Here is a 26,727-nt window from a genome sequence, read left to right as displayed (position 1 = left end):
CGAGGGGAGAATCCTAGCCCACTTGTCCTGACCAAGATCAACACCAAAGGTGTTAGGCGCGTTGCTCTGCTATGGCTTACTAAAAGCGCCAGAGAGCACGAAGTACTATCAGAGAGACACTGAGACGATTACAAGGCCCCGCTTATCCGTCGGGTTGTCTGGCGTCATTTGCGCGTCAGGACAAACCAGCTAGTCCAACAGTACGTACATACCCGCAAAACGTTGCTTGATGCGTGTCGTATACCTAACTGTGCATACACCTGCCATCCCCATTGTACCCTCGACAAGTAGAAGGAAAAAGAGGAAATAAAGAGAGAAGGCAGGGATGTTAACCAAAAATGCGTCTGGTTGGCTACCCTGCTCTGGGGGACGGGAAAGAGGGAACAGAAAGATAGAAAGAGAGAGGTAGGGGAGGTGAGCTCGCGCATGTACGCGGAGGGCTTGAGCAAGTCAAAGGCGTTCAGATAGGCCAATCGCCCTCAAGAAAGTCACAAGTGCCTTTACAGCTTTTTGGGCCGACGAGCGATAGAGACGGTCTTCAAGTAGCACCGGCATGGCCGACGGCCGATCGTCCAGTCGTCGCAATGCGATAGATAATGTTTGTCTTTCCCACTGAAATCCACGACAGTGGCACAATAAATCTTCGATGTTCTCTTAACAGCCGTAGACGCCGCACGCAGCATTGTCTGTCATTCCAATTAATGTAGTGTACGCCTTCGTGAAAGCCACTCCCAACCACAACTGGTATAGAAGCGATGTGTCACTTCAGTGTAGCCCGGGTGAAGGTCGGAGTTGGAGCGAAGGGTTCAGTCCGTGCAACTTAGTGCGCCTTATATTTCATTTGGAGTGTTCCCCTCCTTTAAGGCCAGCTTGCGTGCTAGGTGACGAAGCTGTTCTGTAGCGTCTGCCCTGGAAAGAGGAATGGGTACGCTGTGTTGTTTTTGATGTGCATCTTGGGCAGCTTTGTCTGCTTCATCATTTACACTGATGCCGCATTGGCCAGGTAGCCATTGGAAAATAATTTCATGGCCTTCCCGTTTGACATCGTGGTGAAGTTTGGCAATTTCATACGTTAGCTTTTCGTGAGCTCCAAGTCGGAGAAATTGATTGGATGCTGTGTAAAGCCGGTCTCCAGTCGGAAAATATGGCCCATGTACCAGGACTCTCTGTGTCAATAAACTGAAGCGCACTGCGCAGAGCCATGATTTCTGCAGCCTTGGACATTGTGACATGTGGCGTCTTGAATCGCAGTGTTATTCCTCTCGTCGGTATAAAGAAAACACCGCCAGAACTGGTCGATGTAGTCGATCCGTCAGTATAGGTGCGTACCTCTCGTACAAGGTGCATACTGTACCACTCGTACAACAGGAGTATGTGTATGTATGACAAAGTTATTAAATATCCTGCAAATCGATGTCCTGTGTCTAGGCCGCGCCAGGGTCAGCAGAGAGACCCTGTCTCTCGGCTCAATTGTTTTAGTGCAGACGGTAGTAGATCTAGCTTTCTTTCTGAAGTCCTGGAATTCTGAGGTGCACTTCAGGATGGCACAAACACAAGCATCATGCAAAGCCTTCATCCTCATGTCATCGCTGCCGATATGTTTCCCTCTGTGCATCCGCATAACTTGGTGCTTGAATTTCCCCATAGCTTGTGAGCGATATAGTTCATCGACATAAAAATTGGATGGCAATAAAATGTTTACCTTTGTGGCAGATAAACACAAATAGTTAATGCGGTTACACGTTGAATAGCATGAAATAAAGTAAAATGGGACGCATTTCCGATAGTTTTAGGGCATTTATTTACCTGCTACAGTAAATACTCCAACACGTGCGTTGGATGTGCACATTTCTTTTATTTTGCCTCTCCTTCTGTAATCTCCAATTCTCTCTTCCCATTTTTTTCCGGCACAGCGTAGACAGCAACTCTTCACACCGGCTAGCTTCCTTCTCTTTTCGTCTCCCTTGCTCTGCTGTCACTCTTACCTTGCGTCAGTCGACTCCATCATGTGCCTGCAGATCCTCCAATCTCATCGCACCTAAAATCTAGCACTCTTCAACCCTTGTCTACATCTCCTTTCACTCGGTGCCCTTCTTGTTGCACAAACGGCATTCCTTTCTTTTAACATCAACAAGAATATCAGAGGCACGCGTTTGTTCTCTTCCGGCGCAGTGATTCTAGTGTTGTCATGTCATCGTCATCGTACCAACGTCGCCTTTCTATCGTCGCCGTTGCATCGTCGTCACGCAGTCATCTTCGCAATGTTTTGGTAGTTCTATCGTTGCCGTTACTTAGCCGTCGTGAGTGGCATGTGCATAGTCGAGTAGAAAGGTTTATGTTGATCGAGACGGTTCCCAGTGAAAATGTTCCCAGCTGGGTCGTTGTGGTCTGTACTTGTAAATCATCGCCAAGCTGGAGCAGCGTCATTCGCAAAGACCAATGAACGCTTCGCTTAAACTGATTCCTACAATGCGTGGAATTCGCAGGTTGTCTTGTTTTCGTTTGTTTGCTTGTTTGGCTACTGAAAAAAAACTGTTATCCGAAATTCTAGGTAGGAAAAGAAACACATAGGAAAATCGCTATGTGGCAGAACAGTACAAATAATAATAACAAAAAAGGGAAACTTTTCAACTCGTATTAGAGGGAAAGAAAAGCTACATCAATTCTGAAAATAAGCAAAGAGCATGATATAAAGTTGCAAATATACGCAAATCATGCGTAAATCAGAGTCATCGTATGACTATTGACAAGAACGGCTAGTCTCGGCTCATGTTGAAGTAGATCATTTCAAATTAAAGCGCATAAAAGTCATTAACGCGGAAAAGTTGTCATGATAATAAATTAAGGTGAAAGAGAGACAACACACCAAAGTGGCAGAAATCCAGATTACACAGGTATATAGCAGGGGCCAGGTGTTGCTGGTAACGGTTGACGAGTGCCCATTGTAAATAAAATCTGTCGTAACAACATTCTGATATGGCCTAGCTGGTTTGTCTTTGACCATCAGCCTAGAAACCGTCTTTTTTACCCGCCATTTTGTTGCGTTGTTGCACGCATAAATGTCGACACCGTGCCACCCTTCTGCTTTTTAGCGTTGCTCCTATTATGTTCACTGCATTGCATTGTATCGAATTGCGTGGTCTTCAGCTCTTCTTTCGGTTTTATGTTACCATCGCACTCCATCTTCAGCTCGATACGTTAATAGTAGCAGAACACATAGACTACGCGATTTCCTCTTTCAAGAATTGTCGTGAGCTCATTTGACTTCCTTGGATGTGTTGTCCTTTAGTACTTCCTTTCCTTTTTTCTCTCTTCCCTAGAAGTAGATGGGCGTAGTGTCCCGCAGTGTCCAGAAGACAACTGATTGCCTGCTTCCCCTTTCTCTTCCGTTATGCGTGGTGTTTATCTATGTTTACGTGATTAATAATACGCGCCGAAGCGTGTACCAGGTAAATGTACATAAAAAGTGTAAAGTGCGAACAACGTGCAACGACGTACGCACTGTGATGTACTTGCGAACTTAGCGTCCACCACGGACAATGCGTGCAGTTTTCTGGTATAGGAGGCTCAACCTCTTTCCCTGCCTAAAGAGGCCCGCCATTTACCTGGTAACTCGTATTTTAGGCCGCCGCCACAAGGTGAGCAGGGGTCACCTTGTGGCGCCAAACCATATATCGGCACGCACTGACCACCAGTGCAAAACTAGAGAATACCGGGCTAGGACGGGCCTGTATGCCAACTCTTTTTTTTTTTGTAAAAACTATCGCTCAGTGGAATAGACTGTCATGTGAACAGGTGGGCAGTGAGAATCAAGATGTATTCTTCTCATGCTTTTAACCCCTCTGCTGTAACGCTTTCGGGCTAAGCGGGGATATGTCTGAATAAAGAATAAAGGTCACGATAATTTGCCGTTGGCGCAGAAGCTGCTGATATTGGGCGCGTTTCTGTGCCTTCCGTAGTCACATGGTCATAGAAATCAGCACCTCTTTATTGTGCCGTTCACGAAGGCCAATAGACCGAAAGAACGACCTTCTTCTGAACGTTTCTAATTGGAACGCCCTTCGTGTGTGTCTCTGTGTGTGCATTTTGTTTTTCTTTTTTTAAATCCTTTTCTCACTGTCCTCTTTCTGAACCATATCTCCCAACCACAGTGTAGGGTAGCGAACCGGAGACTAATATCTGGTTAACCTCCCCGCCTTTCCTCTTCATCTCTCTCTCTCTCTTACTCTCTCTTCAGTGTGCCGGCCAAAGCAGCAATCGTAGAAAAGACGAAGTACAATTTACGCAGACGCTCTTTTCTTGCGGTGAGTGCGCAATTTATTTGGACGAAACTGGAGATGTTAGCGACTATCTCGAATAATAAATTCTTCTTCAATAATAATAATAATTCTTCTTCAGCTTCTTCTCAAATAATAAATTATTCAGTGAATAACGGATGACAAAATCAGGGGATATGAAAAACTTTTCAACAAGAAAGCACGTTTCCTGAAAGTACTTACACAGCTTATATACAGGGTATCCCAACTATCATGCAGCAAGATTTAGAATGTACAAACGCCACATAGCTGGACCAAAGCAAGGTAATGTTTGCCGTCGCTTGGAGATGTTCAGATTAGCTTTTGCATTCCATCTAATTACATAATTAGTCTGAAATAATTCAGCAACTTCTCAGCTAGTATAATTAGATTAAAAGTGTCAACGAGAAAATTGTGGAGCAACATGAAAAACTCCCAGCACAACTTTCTGTTGCTCAATAGGTGCTAGATAAAAGTAGATTGCCAAACCTGGAAAACGCCCGCGAATACACGCGAAATTGCCGCGCGACTGATCGGAGCGGCCACAAGTTGAACACTGACAAAAGCCGAGGCTCACAGTGTGACCGAGAAAGAATGTTTAGCCATCATCTGGGCATCACTAAGTTTCGTTCTTATTTGTATGCACGTCCATTCGATGTCGTCAGAGGCAATCATGCGCTGTTTTGGCTCTCATCATTGAAAGATCCTTCAGGCCGCCTTGTTTGCTGGGCACTTAGGCTAAAAGGATATGACACCCGAATCCTGTACCGAAATGGACGCCTGCATTCTGACGCTGGTGCCCTGTGACGCTCTCTCTTCCCCGAGAACATTTTCTGCTTCTCGGCGTCTCAGTGTCTCCCCATCTCCTCCGCATCTCCTCCATTGACATTGGAACCATCACTTCCGTGCAGCACAAGGGCCACTGGATTGTCTCCTTCATATACTTTCTCTCTGATTCGTCAATGCAACCGACAACCCGCGCGCTACGTCGTCAAGCTCACCATTTCGCCATTCACGATTACTTGCTTCGCCGATGTAATTATTTCACAGATGGTCGCCAGTGGTTAATGGTTATAACGTCGAAGCCCGCGCTCCGAAATTTGCTCGTGCTCACGCATGGTGGCGCTTCTATCAAATAGCCACGCGTGCGCGCCTATGCGAGAGAGAACTGTTTAGGCATTTCAATTCAACTTTATATAAGTTGATCAACGGCGGTTTTTCTTTTTCATTGAAATGAAAATAAAAGAAAGAGACGTAGTGACCCTATAATGGTGACGGCTACTCATTTTCCATAATGAATATCCTTGCATCCTGGCCGTACGCGTCGATGGCACAGAAAGCCACGAAAGCCACCGTGTGCAGACTCGGTGCGAACGTTCCACTTTGCGCGAAACTGTGTTCCCTCTTTCTTCTGCCTCTTTTCATCCCCATACACCCGTTCTCCAGTGCAGGGTAGCAAACCGGACATGCGTCCGGTTAACTTCCCTGCCTTTTCTGTCTTTTATATATATATATATATATATATATATATATATATATATATATATATATATATATATATATATATATATATATATATATATATATTTCCGCATAGCCTAATACATGCGCTTCCACGACTACTGATATGCCAAGCATCGAACATTAGACACGTTTCTTTGTTCTTGTGCCTGTATAAAACAGCGAATTCATCGCATTCTGGGGTGGATTTACATTCTCGACAGTGCAAAGAAAGACTGGATGGCGATCCTCCCGTTAACGAGCTTTTTCGTGTCTTAACCGCTCTTTTCGTGTCTTTTGTGTTAACCACTTCTCGGGTCTCTGACTAGCACCTTTACGCCCGTGCAAGAGGGTGTTTAGGCAAAGTAATAGACCCATTCGATGAGGGGTGATCGTTTTTCCAAAATGCGCAACCTTTTATTTGTACGGTGATATCGGCGTCATCCTGTCCCATTATTTTATATTTTTTGGCTACACTACCTTGGAGAAGCTATTGACGCTTTGGACATGGCACCGCCTGAAAAAGTAAAGAAATTGCATTGAACTGAAAAAATAAACAGATTGTTGTAACATCAGGGACTCCCTCTCTTTCCTGCTAAAGGTATGTGTGCTCGAAATGACGGCAATAGGCAAAATTGGAAAACTTCAACTGCCATCGACAGGTACGTTTGGCATATTAAACAAAAGCAAGCACTGTGCCTGACAAAAAGAGAGTGCTCGAAATAAAAATGAGAGAAATGCATTAAAAAAACATATCAAGTGTTATTACGGCTAGGTAACTTCGGACATGGTTGAGAACGCGTTTAAATATGAGTCAAAGACGACAGCGATGTCGTCATTATTGTGCCGTCGAGGTTCTATATCGCTGGTCCTCATTCGCTGCGATTCGACGGACCCATCTATATACTGCCGTTTATATTTGTCCTTCAAAATTGCCTTCAAATGAACCTTAAAAACGTAGAAGTAAGGAAATAGAATTTGTTCTGCGCGATTAACGTTTAGGAGACAGGCTTAAACGACAGCATACTTACTTTTTTTTTCACGCCCACTTGTGAAATATGCTCTGTCAACGGTCAAGCGCTTCCAATATCGAAAAGGGAAAATGACGGGAGTTATAGCTTTTTGTAAGCTTCAAGCTGCGTGCGTCTGTTTTATACGTGTGTGCGTGTGACGTTCATTTATGACATCTATATAGCACGGCCGCCTCATTGCATCGAATCTTGCTTTGACACTGACGTATCTTTGAAAATGTCAGCGCTCACGCGATCTGTTATTGACATCTTTAATAAAAAATGTTCGGCTTGAAAACGTTCGGTGCCTGGCCGTAATTTGAGAACGTAACCTAGGGCTCTCGCTCTCAAAGACTGAGTGAGGAGGGTCGCGCCTTGTTTGTTTTTTTTTGCTGTAAATTGTAATCATTCCGATATTAAAGCGGCGGGGAATGAAAGACTCCCATCTCGCTTGTATCGCTTTTCATTTTACTTGGGTTTTCGTTACATAAACTGTCGGCCTACTTGACTCAAGCGTGTTATGTACCGGCTGAAATGAAGACACTGTATCGCGGAATCCGGACTTAATATAAAAGCGCACTTAATTGTAACGGGGCGCTCAAATTGAAGGGACGTTCCTCATTATTAGTAGGGATACGTATACGCGCCAAGGGTTTGCCATTCGCCAGTATTTCATGTGATGCACTTGTCATGAAGGTTATGCCACCTGACTTTCTCGGAGTGGTGTCGTGACGGGTACTAAACCTCGATGAAGGCTTCGCAGTGTGTACAAGAGGAGAAGGAAGGATAAAAAATAGAAAAGGATGGTGGTCCATGTAATTACCGGCTGGCTACCCTAGAGCTGCGGAAGGTGGTTACTGGAATAAGAGATGAGAGAAGGCGCAAGCAAAATAAAAAGGCCCTGCCACAAGTGCATAGACCTTCTTACAGTGCTGGAAAAAAATGCTGAGAATTGCACTATCTGGACTGGGGCCAGCGAACTGAAGTACCGTTAACCTTAATTCTTGTTTTTGAAGCACATGTTTACGACCTTGGATGATGATAACACGTTTTTTTTTCTTTCGTTTGGAAATAGGAACCTTGTCGTCTCATGAGTATCTCTAATACACGCAGTCTTCTTGAGGGAATAGCGCATGATATTCAATAGCTGCTTTGAATTCATTAATTTGCTTACACTAAGGCTACCCCATTCCTACGAGGGTATCTGCCAATGGATGACCCGGTTCACATAGCACAGAATGTTGGTTGACCTCCCCGCCAATCCTCTCCTTATCTCTCTCTCTCTTGACCTAAAAGGTAGTGCCACTGAGTGCGCCTTTTTCCACCCCAGAATCACATAAATCACGACATGCAGCATACGCTTATATACCATTGGTTCAAAGGCTTCTCCAGATCGCACTGAATCCTGCATTGAATAGCACATGATATTCAGTGGCTTCTTTTATTTTCTTATTATTTTCTTATTTATTATTAAGTTCTTACTTGTTTCGGCTCCCCCTAATTTGGGCCAATGTGATGTGGGTCAATTTTTTGGCATTTCCTCAAGTGCCATGGTAGCAGAAGGGATGTAGAAGCCTCATATATATATATATATATATATATATATATATATATATATATATATATATATATATATATATATATATATATAGCGTTGTACTTATGTGCGCATTCAACCTTCCTCAAGATAATCACCTCGGCGAGCACCACCCGTCGCCTTCGTCCCCGTGGTGCCATCCGTGCGTCGACGTCCCACAGTACCCGTCAGCCTGAACTGGTGTTGACATCTCGGTATAGGTTGTGAATGGTGCAAGTTGTGACTTGTGTGGTGCACGAACATAGACACTACACCAGGATACACGTTTCGTATAATGAGAGTAAAGGGAATTGTGTGCATGGCATTTGGTTGCATCGCATTTCGATACCACCTTCGCGAATGCTTCGCTTCCCCTACATTCCAACATGTGCATTCGACCTGCGCTGCGCAGTTACTTTATTGACGTCACGGGAAAATGGGTTGTTGGCACACTGATATGGTGCCAGCTACACCATCGCGTGATTAGCCTCGATCCTCCTTGTTCTGCCAACCCGCGCATCCACGGTGTGCTGCCGAACATTGCGCCATCCCTAGGTATTCTTATAACTTTCGAAATTTGCGATTTTAAGTTCAGAAACATGAGCACCGCAGGCAGTTTCATTAGTTTTACGGCGATGAGGCGTTGCTGTTTTTCTTTACGTCTCATTACTCTGTTGCGGAGCAATATTTCGGAACCGCGTGGGCTAAGCACAATATCTTTTTCTGTTAGCTCCTTTTTTTCTATTTATCTCTTCACAATTGTCCATTTACAATACTTAAATTCGAGCGTCATTTGTAGCTCTGTTACCGTACACCGACCGGCATACGCGAACTTGTTCTAACGATGAAATATAACGTTAGTGAAATTAGGTTTCGTAGACGCCACCCAAACTGGTGCAATAACGCGTGAAGCCTGCTGTCTACACGCAATGCTCCTGAGTACGGGCTGTAAACGCATCATCCGTTAACGTATGTGCATATTTGCCAGCTTAGTCTGCGTGCTCATTTCAAATGCCGCAATGCACAAGGGTTCGCATAAACTAGCCGTTGCTCATATTTTAATCTGCACGACAGCGTGCGGCGAGAAGCTATACATTACGAAACAGTCGTAGGAGCCGCCGCTTCCAAGTGAATCGGCAAGTAATTGAAGAGGTGGTCGAGGTTCACCTTACTCGATATTTGCAGCACTGAAACAATGATAGCAGTTCGAGCAGGAGAGGTTGTCTGCTGACTCAACTGCTCGAGCAGATGAGTCAGCAGATGTAGCATACCCATAACCTGAGAGACAAGAACTTGCTAAAGCTTTCCAAAAACTGGACAATCGGCCGCTTTCTGTGTAGGTGTTGCTGGAACACCGCCCCCATCGCCCGTCTGCCCATAAAGCGGTGAAAGCGCTTTTGTGCTTCTTAAGGACGATGTGCTTGTGCGACCATCTGTGACTATTAATGCAATTTCTGTAAGGCCACACACGCCAGCGAAGTCACCGCAATTTCCTTCTTCCCTTCCCTCCCCTCTCTCCCTGTTATCTTTGTTTTCTCCCTTTCCCATTTTCCCGGTGTAGGGTAGCCAACCGAACGTTATTCTGGTTAACCTCCCTGCCTTCTACTTATCTCTTTTCCTCCCCTCCCTCGCACGAACGTGGGAGAGAGAGAGAGAAGAAAAGGCAGGCAATTTAACGAGGTTTGCTACTCTACGCGTGAAGAAGGGGATAGGCGCAATAAAAAAACAAAACAAAAAAGGCGATCAGTGGTGATGTGTGCGCACGCAAGATACCGCTCGCAGCCCATTCAAAATCGGACACTGGGTCCAATCGTTCTTAGCGAGCGCAGCAGCAGTCAAGCGGCCCTCTGTGGTCACTTGACTGATCACTTGTGGATGATCGTCTCGGCAGTTGTGGGTCATCTGCCATCCAGTCGGTTTATGTAGTGGCACGCGGAGGCGGCCTTTGTCCGTCAATAGAAGGACAGCAGCAGGGAATGCGCTCTGTGGTCTCTTCGTAACCGGGAAAGCAGTTATGACACAGAATATAATAATATAACCGTAAAAGTAAATGTTGCACTGGCATGGTAGCAGTTGTAGTTGGAGTGACTACAGCTCTAATAGTTATGTCGTGAATGTTTGCGCGATACCTGCATTTAAATGGTTTCCTGCAACAGCTGGCGACCAACACAGAAATGAGGCGTGAAACGGACTCTCAAAAGACGACGACATCGCCGGGGTTTCATGACGTTCATTAGCCGCTTATGACCTCACAGATCATGCGGTCTGTCATACAACGACTGTAGCTTTACAGCGCTGTACATCGCGCGGGCGTGTTGCTAGTAAGCTGATGCAATCGCTTCGTGCACTGTACCCCGAGTATCACCACGGCATTGCGCCATGTATCCGTGACATCGCAGGGAGGCGCCATTCGTACGCATAACATTATAGTTATTCGGAAGAACGATGCATTCATTTCTTCCCCGCTTACCGCTTAGCGGTAGGCCACCATTTGAGAGCAAACGTTTTGAAATCCATCTTTTGAAAGCAAACAACGTAGTTCAGTTTCCCCCATTTAGATCCAGCTTTAAGTACTCCCAGAGCACCAGAAATTGCGCAAATAATTGGCGGAAAATTCGGAAACGATATTCTGAGTTATCGCTTAAAACGAACGCTTTTTTTAGTGGTGTTAGCTAATGTGTTGTCATGCTCGATTTAGGTCTCCCGCTCAAAGTGTTCTAGCTATGTCACGCGAAACGTAAGAATAACCCGTTGTATACCCTGCTAGAGGTTTCGATTGAAAGTGTGTTCAATTAAAAGAGTGTTTGTCCGAATTACGTCCCAGAAACTTGAGGGCGTACTTCAAGTGCCAGGCACCGATACCAGAGGCGTCAACCAATCAATGCTTATACAAGGTGCGACGTTCTGGAGCAGTTGCATTCCTCGGCCACTGACGTGGCACAGAGCATGCTTTCGTGTTTGGGAGGCGCTGCTACGCCTTGCTAACGAACGCCAGGTTGATGTTACCAACGCAGTCCTACGAACCGCGCAAGGACAGGTGCCACCTGTTTAACAACTCACCTGGAAGAAGAACATTTGTTCATCGCGCTTGACAAGCGCGCCGACATGGCACTCGATTAACACACAGTGAAGCGTATACTCGTACACAAGAACTGAAGTTCGTCATGCGATCCTGTAGAACGACCTAGGACCGGATATATACGCGTTAAAGACAAGTAGCTTGCTGTACGCGGCACAGCACAGCAAGAAGGATGATACCTACTTCCGACCAGCTGCGAATTCGTCGCTGCAGCGTTTTTCCTTCCCTGAGCTTCGAGGCAGAAGCACCAATGCATAACCTTCACTACTATATCTAGTGTTTATTCCTATAGTTAAAGAAAGCTGGTAACGGTCAAATTACCGTCTACTTGAAATGGCTTTGCAAGATAAGTAACGTTAACTTTCGGTTCCCTTTATTTCTTTGTTTTACCTCACTGTTCTATAGGGCCTGGTACGTTTTTGCTTCAGTGATTTTTCGATATAGTACAAGTGTCTTATGCTGCAGCCAGCTGTTAAAACCCCAGCCGAAAGAAAAAAGAACAAGAACGTAATGAGGAACAGTGACATCATATGAGAAGGGGCGAGGGTAACACGAGGACATGGTGTTGTCGGCTAATGAAGGTTAGTAATGACGAAAATGCAACCGCGCTCTCGACGACCTTTAGCGACACAACCAAGCTTAATTGTTCACATTTGCTTTAACATTTTCCCGCTTGTACATTTGCGCACAATAGCAGCAGTTGTTGGCCTATTTAGTTATATGGTGTGCGTTAAACTATTTTTGCCTTTACCCTTTCCCTGGCACAAAGGAGCCAACCGGAGATGTCATCTGGTTAACCTCCCTTTCTTTGCTTTGCTTTTATCTCGCACTTTCTCTCGCTCTTTGTGAGTATTGTGCCGTCACGGTGCGTGCTTCTGTAGTCATTTTGGTGCTTTTAAAAAAACGAACGTGAGAACAAATTTCGATTTCTATAGCATTGTGGCTTTCAAGTTTTCCGAGGGTGCTATGGGGGGGGGGGGGGGGTGGCGCCCCCGGCGGCAAATCCATGCACTCACTCGAGCATTGACTTCAAAACCTTTCGCAATGGCTGTGCGCAGGCTACGAAACATTATCATGTTATTCCTTATTTCTATTCTCCGTCTCGGTCTCAATTTCTGTCTCCCGTTCCCTTGCCCGAAGCCAGAGACAGGATAATACTGCAGATCTGTTCGCTGGTGTTTGCATTTAAACATGTTTCTCTTGAACTCATTGATATCCTGCCACAACCTAATTAGGACACGCAATTGCCTAAACCACAGACAATAAACCACAACGGGACACGAATCCTATCGCCGGGAGGCGGCGAGTAAGAAGATGATTGAGTGTTGATCGGTCTTTCGTGGCTCACGCATTATTGGACAGGTAGGAAAACGGCGAAACGATTTCTTCGTCGCCGTTCGGACGATGGTGTTCGTGCTACTTTGCGTGTGTGACCGTGCATGTGACTGGAAAGCGACTAAAGTACTGTCCTTACCGACGACATCCGGTGACGTTTTTTGCTGCAGTATAAACGTTTGTTCCCATTAGCAAGGTACGACGAAGGGGCAAATCTTGTTTGTCGGGGTGAACCAGCGAAACAGAATGTAATACGAAAGTTCTGGGCCATCGGGTCCTCGCAGGCGCATTATAAATCCGCTGCGTGCCTAGTCTGTAACCTTCGGGAACTCATCTAATTTACACTGGCTGCGCATGCAAAACGTGGGAGTCGTTAAGGTATCCATTGTATACACGGAGGTGGAGAGAGAAAAGCAACTCGATATATTGACGCAGTAAACTCAATTTATTCCTGCTAAAATGGCTTCTCGACATTCTTGACTCTAGCCCCCGCCCCCACCTGTTTTTTATCGTACGCGAAACTCTCTTATTTGGCCTTCTCTATCAACATACAGGCGTTTACGTCAATCTTATAAATAAATATTTTTGTTTATAGGAGCCCAATATACATTCGGCCCGAATTACGCAGCCCGGCGTTGCAAGGCACCAATCAAATAAAAAGAAAAAAAAACTTTATGGAGTATCTGTAAATGCCCCTGGTAATTAGCAATATCGTGAGCCTTCAGCCTGAACTCGTAAAAGAGAAGAAAGAATACCAGAAACAGGACCAAGATTCGAACTTTACGATAACAATGCGTTAGCACGTTGCGACCTTTATATGGCTTTTACTTTGTTATCCTCTCTTGTTTGCCTCGTTGTTAGTACAAACCGGCCTATCTTTGCAATGTACTGTTCGCTTAAGAGAGAATGAGTAGCGGACATCATTCATGATGCCAAGGTCATCTATGCGTACATTTAATTAAAAAAGAAAGACCGGTTTAGAGGTAGTTGCGGTGGTTAGCTTATAACTACCAATTCTGCTCGCGTGGGAGGGCAAATGAGAATTCCCGTGCTTGCACTGATGATACAAGGGTTTGTGCATATCTAGTCCCCACTCGCTGAAACTTGTTCGGCGCAGAGCATGCCGAAGAAAAACAAGTTCCTTACGTGCGACGCTGAGAGAGCTAAGATCTTTGTTGGCCGCAACCGTGAGCGTGTTCATCGCGCGCCACAAGATGGCCATAAGTCTTTTTCGGAAATGCCCTGCGGCTGACAGGCGCTTACGCTTGCATCAACTTCGGTGGACTCGATCCTCGAGCCACCACGGCTGTCGCAACTTTCCTTGTTCATATTTTTTTTTATTTGCATCAACTTTCTGTTTTAGGCGGGCAAAGCGTAGATTTTTTCTTATTTGCGTCAACTTTCTGCCCTAGGTGGGCAAAGTGTTGTAAGCCATGATACTAAGCGCTGATTAAGGGCTCAGGCTTACAACATCCAGCAACGCGTGCGGCCATTCGACGCCGCAATTCAGTATGCTCGTTTTCTTTTTTAATATTAAAGGTATTTCTCATTTTCCAGGGCTCGAAACACGAGCGTAGATGTAGAGTTATTACTCTTCAAAGTTCGTTGCAGTTTCTCCGTCTTCTTTTTTTTTACCTGGAGTACGGCATCGTTATCAATGTGGTTTATTATGTTTAAGGCGTTTACGAAAAACTGCGCCACGGTTTCTGACACCGCAGCAAATGAATAGCATTGAACGAATCGTAACGATCATTTGGTTTAACGATAGCCGAAATCACATAAAGTTACCACTTCTGATTACCGCAAGCGTGCATTTAAATTGCAAGAAATGGTTAACACCACATACGTGAGAAAAGAAGAAAACGAAGTAACTAGTGATAAGTGGGTTCCTGTCACCTGCTATCTAGACTTGTGCAACATATAGCAACCGACTGTATAGACAAAGACATCCCCCATGTGTTAAAAATGCCATCCTCCTATGAATAACAAGTCGAGACAATGATGGGACCGTAGGCCCGTATGAACTGACCCCTTTCATTGGGCGCGGCAAAGGTGCTTTCGTCTTTATGAAGCTGAATCGCTCCCTTCACTTCTGCGTCTTTCCATAGACATTCTTGTTTAACCTCGCCCTCACTGCTTCGGGAAAAATTTTTAGAGGTCCTTTCTGAATTAAGGGCACATCCCTTCAGTGGGAATATTATTCCCTACACATCCAATTGTGAAGACTTTGAGTTGAAACGTTTCTGCTTACTACAGTCGAGTATTACAAAGAAAATGCCTAAACGGCTTTCCGACTCTCGTTTCAGGTCAGTGCTTCGGAATGGGGCACTCATTACCCGCAAATCACCATAAAGGGCAACAACTTGGAGTTTCCTGCGCCATCATATCACTGGTTATATACAGTTTCATGTATGAAGTTTCATGACGTAAGTGTTCGAGAAAGCGACGGCTGTCCGGTACCAGATTTATTCTGTTCTTTTCTACGAACTCTAACTGGCCCTGCCTTAACCTTGGACAGCACTATGTGTAAGAGTGGCGTCTCTGGAAGTAGAAATTTTTACACAAGAAAAGAGAGCGTTTAGCCATAAAGTCTTTATCATATAGTCTTTACCAACAAGCCACACTTACTTCATTGAATCCTCCATGCAGCCATTTGCTCTCAAGTATAAAGGAAAAGGTGGGAGATAATCGGGCACCACTAAATGTCGATGGACCGGAGCCTGCAGAGTACGAGCGAAACTTAGCGACATAAAATGACTCGGATTGTACGAGTCATTACTGACTCATGTATTTCCATGGGATACACTGTTAGTATCACTGGTTTTCACTGAGGTGTAATAAGCACGGGGCATTCTTCTCAAGCGTGCCGACGCTTCTGCGTGGATGTAGCCCGCTTACTTGGAAATTGCCGGTTTCTTTCAATACGGGACTCAAGATATCCGCCATATATATAGGCCTCGTACCCGTCTGTGTGGTTGCACGCGAAGTTGACCATGTACAATTGACAAAGGGTCTCTGCGAATCTGTGCCATTCGTGGCAGCAAAACTTTTTTTTCTTTAGCGAGGCAGATTGTTTCGATTTGCTGCTATCAGTATGTTCAATAGACACCAAACAGGATTCATCCGTCTGATTGTAGCTTACTGAGTACTTTTTCTTCATCGACAGCGTTACGATTTCCCATAATGCGGCCAAAATTAGCTTGCGTGACCAACGACAGCGGGGAAATTAGCCTTAGGGTTTCGGAGAAATTGGCACTGTCATTAAGCTTACTAATCATTACGATTACGCCTCAATTTTCGAGGCTTATGTGCTGATTCATGCTTTCTCCGTTTCCTAGGAAAGTGATCAACCGGTAGTTCCTTCATTTAGCGACTATGCGATGAATTAGTCGTAGACAGTAAAGTTAGTGAAGGGGTCTTTATTTGAGAACGTTAGTAGCAACAGATCTATGTACTTGCGTTTAGTAATCGAAGTTCATCCGCACTAATATACGCGCATACGTGAATGTCTTCGTTCAAGAATTGCGGAAAGCAAACACTCCACAGAAGTCGAATGCGTAAGAATGCGCTAATCAATTCAAATGATCACTTTACTCTCCAAATGAAAATCTCGTAGGGCTGTAAAAGCGCATATCTGTTTAGAGGGCTATGGAAATGATGGAAGTGCATCCATATTCAAAACCTGGTAGTATACTGAAAGAGGTAGCTCTTTTCTGGGTCATATTATTCACGTTGCTGTTTACATTAATCCCGTAGTCTTCGCTCAAGCACCTGGTGCAAATTCAGCATTAACGCTTAAGTACGCGGAATTATTTTCTCTTTTTTTATATATATCCCGCTTTCGGTAGACCTTGAAGCGTGAGTATTATAGAGAAGCTTAGATAGGACATAGTTGAGACATAAATGTGAGGTACACAGGTGCCGACTTCCAGGAATTCCAAGTCAGCACTTTTGTAAGTCATAGGTATGTCTTCGCTATGTCATGTCTATTAAGGCGGCCACATTTATTTTTAAAGCGCAATCTACCAAATAGACTGCGAACTAGTTTCTTTGGAACGAGTATCGATTATCAAGCTGCGCAAGGCTACCGTGAATGCAACAATAAGGTCATTCTTCCCATTCATCTTTGGTGTATTTATCGCCTCTGCCACCTTTAAGGGCAGCTTCCGGACAGAATAGTACCGTGACTGTCTGCCAACAAATAACAAAAGACGAGCTCGTAGAAAATGAGCGAAAAAAAAAGAAAGATTAGTGACTGCGTCGTATATGCGTCACTACTATCTTAGGGGCGAATCAAATAAAAAATCGCCTATACAATGGAAAAAAACAAGGAGCAACACAAAACAAGAAGGCGATTTTTAGATTGAATGACATAAAATTGATCAATAAATACACCTATAAGTATCTGTGGTGCGAATTAAGCCCCCTTTTCGCATACATAGACGTCCTACATTTAGAGGCTTATGACGGCTGGAGTGTATGTGACTAGCGATGCCCAAAGACTTAGTTGGGGGATTGTTTTAGTTCTTGAACTCGATTGTTAGAGGCAGAGGAAGTAAGCCCAACGCGCTCAACCAGCCACTCGGAATGCTCACAGTCTTCTAGCGAACTAAGCCCAAGAACGTTTGAGTCTGCCTTGCGGTTAACGTAGCAGGTAGTGAGCTCGAGGACTTGTAGACAATCGGATTAGTTGTCTGCGCCGTTACATAATACTGAAGATGTTTATAACCTCACCTCTGAGCATAAATAAATTTAGCCCTAGGACAACTGGTTTCTACTTGCGAAACGTGCAGCTTCTTGCTAACGTGAGACCACAAATATCTTACGGGGCTAATGCTGCCTTAATGCACATTAACGGGTAGAGACGGCACAGTAGGGCTTGCGGTCTGTAGCCTCACAATATCAGCCCCAAATCTAAGGTGAAAATGCGCGTCTCATAGTTCATACCATTCAATTAATGTTTCTTGCTTGGTGTTTGGTTCCACTGTATAAGTAGGACATCTCTACTGTGGAGGTCAGAGCTAGAACTTGCCAATCCAATTTCAATGCAAAACAACTTACAATGGATTGAGGTTGAACTTCAGATCGGTGTTTACCATTGTTTCAGCCTGCAGCCACATGCTGGGAGCGAACCTATATTTTAAAACAATGTGAACTGGTTTTAATGACGCGTTCAACACTACAAAATCAACCAGGTAATTCGCATATTTCTCCATGACTGATGAAAACTGATGTATAATTATCGCATTCAAATCCAACTCTTCACGACGTCATCTTGTTTGGCGTACACATATGGTGCCAGTGTAAAAAGGAACCATGGATTGGAGCGCCCGGATTTTCAGTCTGTGTATTTTTTTTAACCTTCTGAACCAGCACTGGAACTACTGTTTCTTTTCATATAACGTGGGTTCCGCTTAGGATTTCCGATGTCTAGAAGCGACAGACAAAAAGTGAAGGCAAATCGGTGTTTCTGTTCTGCGATAGATAAAGTCATTCTTCTCAAGCTAAAACTTCTTGCATATAAAAATTTAAAAGAAAAAGATTTCTATCTTAAGGTAATATGCGGCTTACCTGACGCATTAAGTATACATCAATTGGGAAAATGTTATTTTGGGCGCCTTCTCGTTTAATGTTAGCTCTAATCGATGCTGGTATTCTAATCTGTTTATTTTAACAATGGGCCATACTGTGCACTCTTATTAAATTTCGCTTCAAATGCAAGCTACGTACGCACATTTAGGTTGACTAACTAATCCAATGAGTATTTTCTCGCTCTGAGTATTGCTTCTTGCACTGTTGTAAATGCGGTTGAAGTTCTTGGTACCCGAAATACGGGCATGTTGTGTTGGGAGACGAGATATTCATATTGTGTTCTACATTACACAAGTTATTTGTTTGTTTCAGGAAGCAATAAATGACTAAGAAAAAAAAAAGAGAGAAAACTTTCTCTGGTGTCACTGCGAACGGGTCACTAGTTCCTTCGAATCCATGCGCTTGCAAAGAAAACATTACCAAGTACGTAATCCGTCCTTACGGGCGTTCTAAGATAAATAGGAACCATGGATTGGAGCGCCCGGATTATCAGCCTGTGTATTTTTTTTAACATTTTGAACCAGCGCTGGAACTACTGTTTCCTTTCATATACCGTGGGTTCCGCTTAGGATTTCCGATGTCTAGAAGCGACAGACAAGAAGTGAAGGAAAAACGGCGTTTCTGTTCTGCGATAGATAAAGTCATTCTTCTAAAGCTAAAACTTTTTCTTGCGATGACATAAAAAATTATCATTGCGAAGCCTTGCTTTAAATTTGTATTTCTCTGTATAGCCCAGGAACCGATGGATTCTGGTATTGATAAACATCTTACAGCAGGATGAGCGCGCACTTAATGATATGTTGTTTCTGTGAAATGTTGAACGCGATTCTTAATATTCGAGTCACCTGTGGCATCAATGTGTGCAGGATGCAAAAGTTCGCATAACATTTTTCAGATGAGAGTTATATGACTGCAGGCGTATTTGGTTGCCCTGTCTGCACCACTTTTCTGAAGAAGACCGAATCGTTCAGAGCGGTAGCCTCTGAACCATAACGCAAATCTCTTCAGTCTGTTTTAGTTTTTTTTTCGGTCAGTGATCAAACAAACAATTTGCCTAGAATCCTATGGTCCTGATTCTTGTCGGTGATTTTCTACTCCGAATCACCTTAACGCTCAAGATTACCGCAAGCGCACGCAACAGATTATTGTAGTCAGCACTGCAATCAGCGCCTCTGAATTTGTTAAAGACTTCTAAGCAACATGTCATTCTACGTGTGCGTCACGATTAATATTTATTTCATAACCATGTTTAAATCTTTCCCTCACACTTTAGATTTGCTACAGTTCAATTGTGCTTGTCTTGACAAGTTTTCTACCTAAGGTACATACACTCCAAGATAGAGATGAGGGTTCGAAGAAGCAGTATAAATATCACTCTCATGCTTGAATTCACGAATGCAGAATAGAGGCACAATCTTTCCAATTGTTGTTAGCCTCTAGCAAGTACAAATCGTATCATTATATACACGAGTGACTAGCCGTTACCTCTTCTTGAACCGGTTGTATCGCTTCCCCCTGCCTCTGGTTTCTTGCTTTTCTCTTCTTTCGTAAATCAGTTGCCGCGAGAGATAGAAACGAACCGGCTACCCAGTTTATTTCTGTATTCTGTGTGCTGAAGCAACAGTTGTCGCCAAACAATGTATCCTGTGGCGGAAGCTCGCGTGCAGTCCGACACCTTACCGTAAAAGTTTTCTGTTAGATGAAACTAAGGGGTCGCTTACCTCATGTCAGGTATGTGTGAGAGACGGCACCAGCCGCAGCAGAAGAACACAAGGTGGCACTCAGGAAAAAGTTCCGCAGGACGGAGGCACGCAGCCCCGACCAGTTGGGTCTCTCACTCTCTTCCGCGGCTTGAAAGAGTTCCTAGCGATGACCGCACCCGTGCGAAATTGAGAGAACTTCGCTACGAAGAGTTGCTCGGGAGCGCGGTCCTTTATGCGGCAGACCTCGGGCAGAAATAAAGGTGTTTCTTTTTAAACTCTTTAGAGTTCTTGTCCCGTCGTCGTTCTTCGCAGCTCGCGACCCTCTTTCGCCAACTTGAGCCGGCCACGCGGCTTTTTATGAGAGCGCGCCCGACGACGTCACGCGCTTCGCCAACCAATCGCCGAGTTCGGGTCGACCCCCCTCCCCCTTCCTTGGCTTTCGTAGGGAGAGCGAAGAGGGAATGCGTGCGGAGGAGGCAACTGGCGGCTGCAGTGCGAGGCGCGTTGGAAGACCGAAGAAAAGAAATGGGGAAGCGGAGGAAAGGGTGCGGAGGGAAGTTGGGTCCGCCTGTAGCGCGCGCGGGCGCGCGCGCGTGAGCGAGCCCGCCGGTTTCTTTCCGCGCTTCCAAGGAATCTACGGGACGGCCGTTGGGGAGAGAAGGGTGCAGCGACGTGGCGTCGGCGTCATTGCGGGCGGCGTGTGTGCCGTCGAACCTTCCCCTCGAACCCTCTTCGGGAACGCTTTGGGGCCGGCCGGCTGCGCCGATTTCTCTGTTTCTGGTGCTTTCTTCCCGACAACAACTGCGGCCGCGACGAGAACTGGAGGGCCGCACGGAGGAAGTTAGGAAAAGAGACACGCAGAGACCGTTGTGTGCATGCGCGTTGGCGGTGGCACAGGGTTCGGATTCATCCTCGCTCCGAGTTTTGGAGCCGAAACTATTCTGCTATTTTCCTTTCGCAATCCCGATTGCTTTGTCTTGGCGCGCTGTGAAATGTACGCTTGCAGTTCCACTTCCCACGTTGCTTTATTTTCTCTCTCTCTCTTTGCTCCCCTCGTTTATGAGTATTTTTCCTTCTTCTCTAGACAATACGGGAGTAAGAGGTTTTTCAAGTTATACCACTTTAACGACGAACTCTCTTCTGACACGTTTTATATGTTTTGGGCCGTTCTCTACGGGCAAGAAGAGCGACGAAATGTTGTATGTGCAGAGAAAAGGAAAGATCTGTTAGAATTCTCATTTCGTGAGCATCTTCACCAAGAACAACTTAGTGAAGACCCTTGTGAGAAAACGCAGGAAGAAATGTTAAGTACTTTGGAATTCTCTCGAATGCAATGCTTTTATAAGGAACCACAGCCATGTCCACACAAGATTGTGAAACGTTCTACATGTATTTCATATGCATTTTGTTTCGCATATAATGTGGGAAAAGTTTCGCGTCGAACTCCTCCGATTGAAGAAGTAGAGCTTGGAGAAAAAGGCTACTTCTGACAAATGCGTATGCTCTCTGCCACAATAAAAATCCCAAAGAAAAGAGAATAGCCGAGGCAGCGTACAGATACCGACGTCTTGTTAAACACATATGACAATAAGAAAAGTGGTCAGTGTAAACGTCAATTCACACACATTCGGAGCGCAGTTCTTTAAAGCCAGAGCGAAAGCCCCCTCACTTGTTCACAGCCCTCAAGCAACATTTCTTTTAATATTTCGATACTTCTAAATATGGAGCAGAAGCGATTGTTTCTTCTACAACTGGCTCACGTGAAATTCCACAGATTGCGAGAAATTACCTCAGCCGTAAATGCTTCCTATAATTCTAGAGAACAGAGGTCGATTAATTACAAACAATTGCAACTTGCAAGGAAAATATTCAAGCAAGACAAAACAAAAATTAATATTCAGTAGGCGATCATTTCCGCCTTGGCACGTTTACTTTTCTGCTAGAGAAAATAAAGTTTCCGCTCAAAAAGAACTTTGACGTTCAGCCCTAAATTTACGCTGCCGCTAAAATTTCTGCGATATTATTTCATTTGTTACCCTTGTTTTTTCTCGTTTTCGCAAATAATGCGCTGGCTTTGTGTTCTTGCTTGTCAACTTCGCTGGCGAACTTGTGCCTTGTATGTTGCTAATTCGGCGGTAACCCATCATTCACTGCTTTTTGTGTTGCTATAATTATGCTTTTCTCAAGGTTTTATCTTCTGATCACAGGCCGGAACAGAGAATTAGCCAGTGCCTCTTTGCAGCACCAAGACCCTTTCACGTACATTTGATTGAACAAAAGAACGAGTCACCATCCGGCCCTGCGAAAGTAGGTGTCCAGCGAAGCTGTTGAAAACCACCACAATTGCTGAGGGGGGAGGAGGTACGCAATGCTTTATGGGTTTAGAGTAATGGTAGTAATGCTATTTTACAGTAAATATGGTAGTAATGGTAATTTTGTCAGTACTGCCACCACCGATAGCGGTTGTGCAACATCATTAAAATCAGTTGATAGGCGAATTATTTTATACATGAAAGCATAAAAATTCATACAATAATTAATGGAGGGAACACTGGCACTAGTGGCTGCGGGAGCTGCTATCTGGGTGGTTCAGCCAGCATGGAAATTACGGGCAGAACGGTGACTTGCCTAAACTTCGTCCTTCTGGCTTCATTAAGTTTCGTGACGTTGTAAACTCATAAACTTCATCAAAATACTGTGTGATGAATAATGAAAGAAACATTATTAACACTGCTTGGCGGCGAGATTCGAACGCAGGACGAATAGCACAGAAGCCCAGTATTGAGAACACTACGCCACGCACGCATGCACCGACAATAGCAACAAAACACCCTTATGAGTTTCTCGTGGGAAATTCAGCGCTTTGGGAGGCTTGGTGCGTTTCGATTTGGCCACCTCGACAGGTTGAACCGCCGCAATTAGCAGTGATTGCGTGTGTTAGGAGAGTCTTCTGCACGCAGAAAAGGATTGAGTGCTCTGAAACTTAGAACAATGAAGGCAGATAAAGCGTGATAAACGAAGTTGCCGGAACGTCCGAAGCCATAAGCAGGAAGACTAGATAAATCAATATACTTCCCATCACTCCCATGGTGGCTGAAGGATCGCAGTACCAGAGTTCTCTCTAGTAATTAATGTAGGAAACTCTATGTACGTAAGGCTAGTGACGTCATTGCCCAAGTCGCAGGCTTCCGTAGCCGCCGCAGCTTGCACAAGGCCGCTCGCACCTTGCGCAACAGTAATGTTTACAGGGAAACACATGTGGGGAGCGCTACGCGTTTCACATTGCACGTCGGCGCAGGAGCACCTTATCATCAATTATGCGGTTTGGATGCTTGTCTTGAGCTTTTATTGAAACGTGTGCTGTTACATATGTTGTATGCGGGAGTCACCACCTCGTCGATCAAGGACACGACGTCGCATTACAGTGTATTCCAAGCCACCGTGGCGTAATGGGCAATGATCTGCACATGAGGAGGGCTTGAAAGACTCCGTACCATTCTCAAGAACAGACGCAGCAATGAAAATTCGTGTGCTTGGAAACGAAGCAATCAGCTTTTCATGGAACACACCAAGCTCGAAGCACACACGTCTGCGCCGACTGGAACCGTCCCGTTGACTACGACCTCCATCTGGACTCTCTCGACTCGAGAAACAGTACTTCGCCGACTGTGGCTTGGCGTCGCTTTCCCAAGATCTTTTGCCTTCCGAGTCGGTATGGACGAGAGCGCAGCTTGCAGTCACTGAGGCGCCGAGGAGACTATCGAACACGTACTTTGCCACTGTTTCCGATACAGCACGCACCGGCTGTCACTAGCGGCAGCGTTGGCGCGCATTGACGACTGGCCACTATAGGAACACACAGTCTTGGAATGTCGACATGGACTGTCGTCGCACCGAAAGTCCGTCAAGGCTTTGTTGACCTTTTTACGTGCCAGTGGCCTATCAGAACGACTGTAATGATGCCGCCCTTCTTTTTACGCCTTTCTTTTTTGTCCCCGCTCTTCTCTCCGTCTTTACTTCCCCTTCCCTTTCCTCTAGAGCAGGGTAGCAAACCGGAGGCTATAGCTCTGGTTAACCTGCCCACCTTTCTCTCATTTGCATCTCTCTCTCTTTCCAAAGAATGTATGCACTGCTCGCTACACTATAATAAGTGATTGTAGCCTCTTCCTTAGGGTATATATATGAGCCATTGCATTTGGGGTATGAGCCATTGATTATGATAGTTTTCTGTAGACGTTACCCCACAAAAAAATCATGGGATCCTAGCCATAGATAACTTCACCGTAAGACATATGTAGCACAAACACTTTGCTGCCCACGGAAAAATATATATAGATGAGGATCCGAATGTGTGTTTTGTTAGGACATATTTTAAAAATGAATACATGGTTTTGTTAAAACTGTTATAAATTCACTCCTGGTTACCTTAAATGAGCGGAAATAAATTACACCCTTTTCTACTATGCGAAAGCACTCCGATATTTGCGTTACTTTAACGACTCAATTTTCCGATGGTCTGTAGTACATCTTGTATTGTTCATTTCCCTACTCCGACTCTATGAGCACCACGCGCTGTAATTATCCCGTTTGAACAATGTTCGGCCAGGTCTCTTAGGGAGCGAGTCAAGTTACTTTAGCTCGAGAAGCAACGAAATCAGGCCGAAGGTCCCAGAACCTATGATGCCAATTGCACTTCACTTAGTATGGTTTGCGATAGCAATTTTTAATAGGCTTTCTTTCGAAGGTGCTCAAATTTTCTTTGCGTTTTCCTTTTCCTACTTTTTCGTTGCTAAGCGTTGGTATTTCAATTACGTGCGTTTGCTCTTGACAGTCTGTTAGCCTTATTTGGCTCACTGTAGGTCCTTCGTCAGGGCGAGCTTGTGATGGTCATGCAGTAATGCCCTTCTCCTCTGTTCCTTACCCGATTCATTTCCGTGCTCGTTCAATCACGTTTTTTTTTTAGTGCAGTTCATCTTTACCATGAATATTTCGAGCTTTTCCGAACTCCTCATTTCCTGCCTTAGTTCAGACTTTAGGGTACACGGCAAGCATCAAATACGTCACCGCACAAAGAAAGAAAAGAAAATAATTATTCCGTTTGTTTAAAAAATTTAATCTTATGCAAGCAGAAGGACATCTTAAGGCAAGTCAAGCTCACGAACCAACCTTAGCGAGGCATATGTTGTGCAAAAGCTGGTGGCAGAAGTTGCGAACATTTCGAAAATCATTCAATAAATAATACAACGAAGCTCTTTATAAACGTCAATTGTTTCTGTCAAGAAAACTGCACGAGTCTACGAATAAGAGCACGCTTAGCTGTAGAAAACTTACTGCGCGCACCGTTTTTGTTGTGCTTCTTGTAAGACGTTCTGACTGTTAACAAACTTTTATACTAAATGTCTTTCTCTCTCTCTCTCTCTTGCAATAACAAATGAATGTTCTGTCACATGTACAGATTATTATTTATTCCGTTCATTTGCTCGCCCATAGAAATCAAAGTCCACGTACAAAGATAAGTTAAATCATCAACGTGTAGTTATTACTTCATTACTCACGCAAAGGAACAACGTGCTTTTCATTGCGCGCCTTGTCGGAGACCTGTCTTGCAGTAGCTGCCTTCGCCATAGTCATGCCTTGAGCGTACATGTTTGCGTGTTACCTAGTGACTACGTAGACATAAAGGAGGTAGAAAAGGGTAGGGGAGGTTAACTAGACTTTCTAAAGGTTAGTGGGCTGCACGTGGAGAGGGCAGTGGAGGAAAGAAAGAATGTGGGTCGATCGCGGAGATAGCGCAGTCCAACACGGCACCTCGAAGCGCGAACTGTCACAAGGAAAGAGTGCGAGAAAGTGGCATGTCGCTCACGCGCCGTGTTTAAAAAAAAATCTCGCTGCCTTTGGAAGGAGAGAAGTATTTGCGCTATCGTGTCCAAGTGATTAGAGCGCCAAAATACTACGTTTCACAGCAGAGATTCGATTCCACCTTCGTTAAGCGAGGCGACACAGGAACCTACCTGTGTACCTCCTACCGCGAAGGGCCATGAGACCAAGAATGTTTCGCATTTGAAAAAGAGAGAGAGAGACGGCAGATGTTTAGATTGCTCGCGTGTACTATAGACAAGGGCGTATATCGTGTTTGTAGTAGGACACTCGAGAACGTTGTCGTCGAGTTACTGCAGAAGAGCACCTGTAGCTATCTGGGTCGAGGAGGCGAGACACATGTGGGTGACGACCTCAGGTTCGGAAGGTGCTCGATATATTTTTCTCACATTCGAATCTGAAAAGTCCGATTCAGTGCATGGGAGGTGAACACCCGAACAGGGGTTATTTGCGAAAGGACTTCTTCGTGGGCAAGTTGGTCCTTAGATTTTGTAGGTATACTTTGTGGCGCAAAATACATTTCTTGAAAAGGGACAGAAGAACGGACTGTCGCTTCACTGTCTTCCTTTCTTCTGTCCCTTTTCAGGAAATATGTTTTGCGCCACAAAGTATACCTAGGGGTTATTTGTTTTATCTGGTAATCTAACGGTAACCTACATAACGTATATGCGCGTAAGATAGGGAGGCCAGCTGCGCGCACACAATTAGGCATTAGATCGGCATAATTTGTACGCATTACGTTTTTCTTCGCGTTTAATTT

The 26,727-nt window shown here is 44.8% G+C and overlaps 2 protein-coding genes across 2 annotated transcripts in view; one reads left to right on the top strand and one right to left on the bottom strand.

Annotated features, from left to right (window-relative positions):
* Nucleotides 1-20,404, bottom strand: part of LOC139052457 (allatostatins-like) — a 141,115-nt gene extending 120,711 nt beyond the window's left edge. The window contains exon 1 of the mRNA XM_070529571.1: nt 20,109-20,404. Within this exon, the coding sequence (XP_070385672.1) occupies nt 20,109-20,113 (5 nt within the window). The 5' untranslated portion in view covers nt 20,114-20,404. The remainder of the gene's footprint in view (nt 1-20,108) is intronic.
* LOC135898911 (sodium- and chloride-dependent glycine transporter 1-like) overlaps nt 1-26,727 on the top strand; it is a 968,957-nt gene that overhangs the window by 479,783 nt on the left and 462,447 nt on the right. The window lies entirely within an intron of this gene.

This window comes from Dermacentor albipictus, unplaced genomic scaffold, assembly GCF_038994185.2.
Source record: "Dermacentor albipictus isolate Rhodes 1998 colony unplaced genomic scaffold, USDA_Dalb.pri_finalv2 scaffold_23, whole genome shotgun sequence".
In the NCBI taxonomy this organism is placed as follows: Eukaryota; Metazoa; Arthropoda; class Arachnida; order Ixodida; family Ixodidae; genus Dermacentor; species Dermacentor albipictus.
The sequence above is the reverse complement of the archived record's forward strand: the minus strand, read 5'-3'. Positions and strand labels throughout refer to the sequence as shown.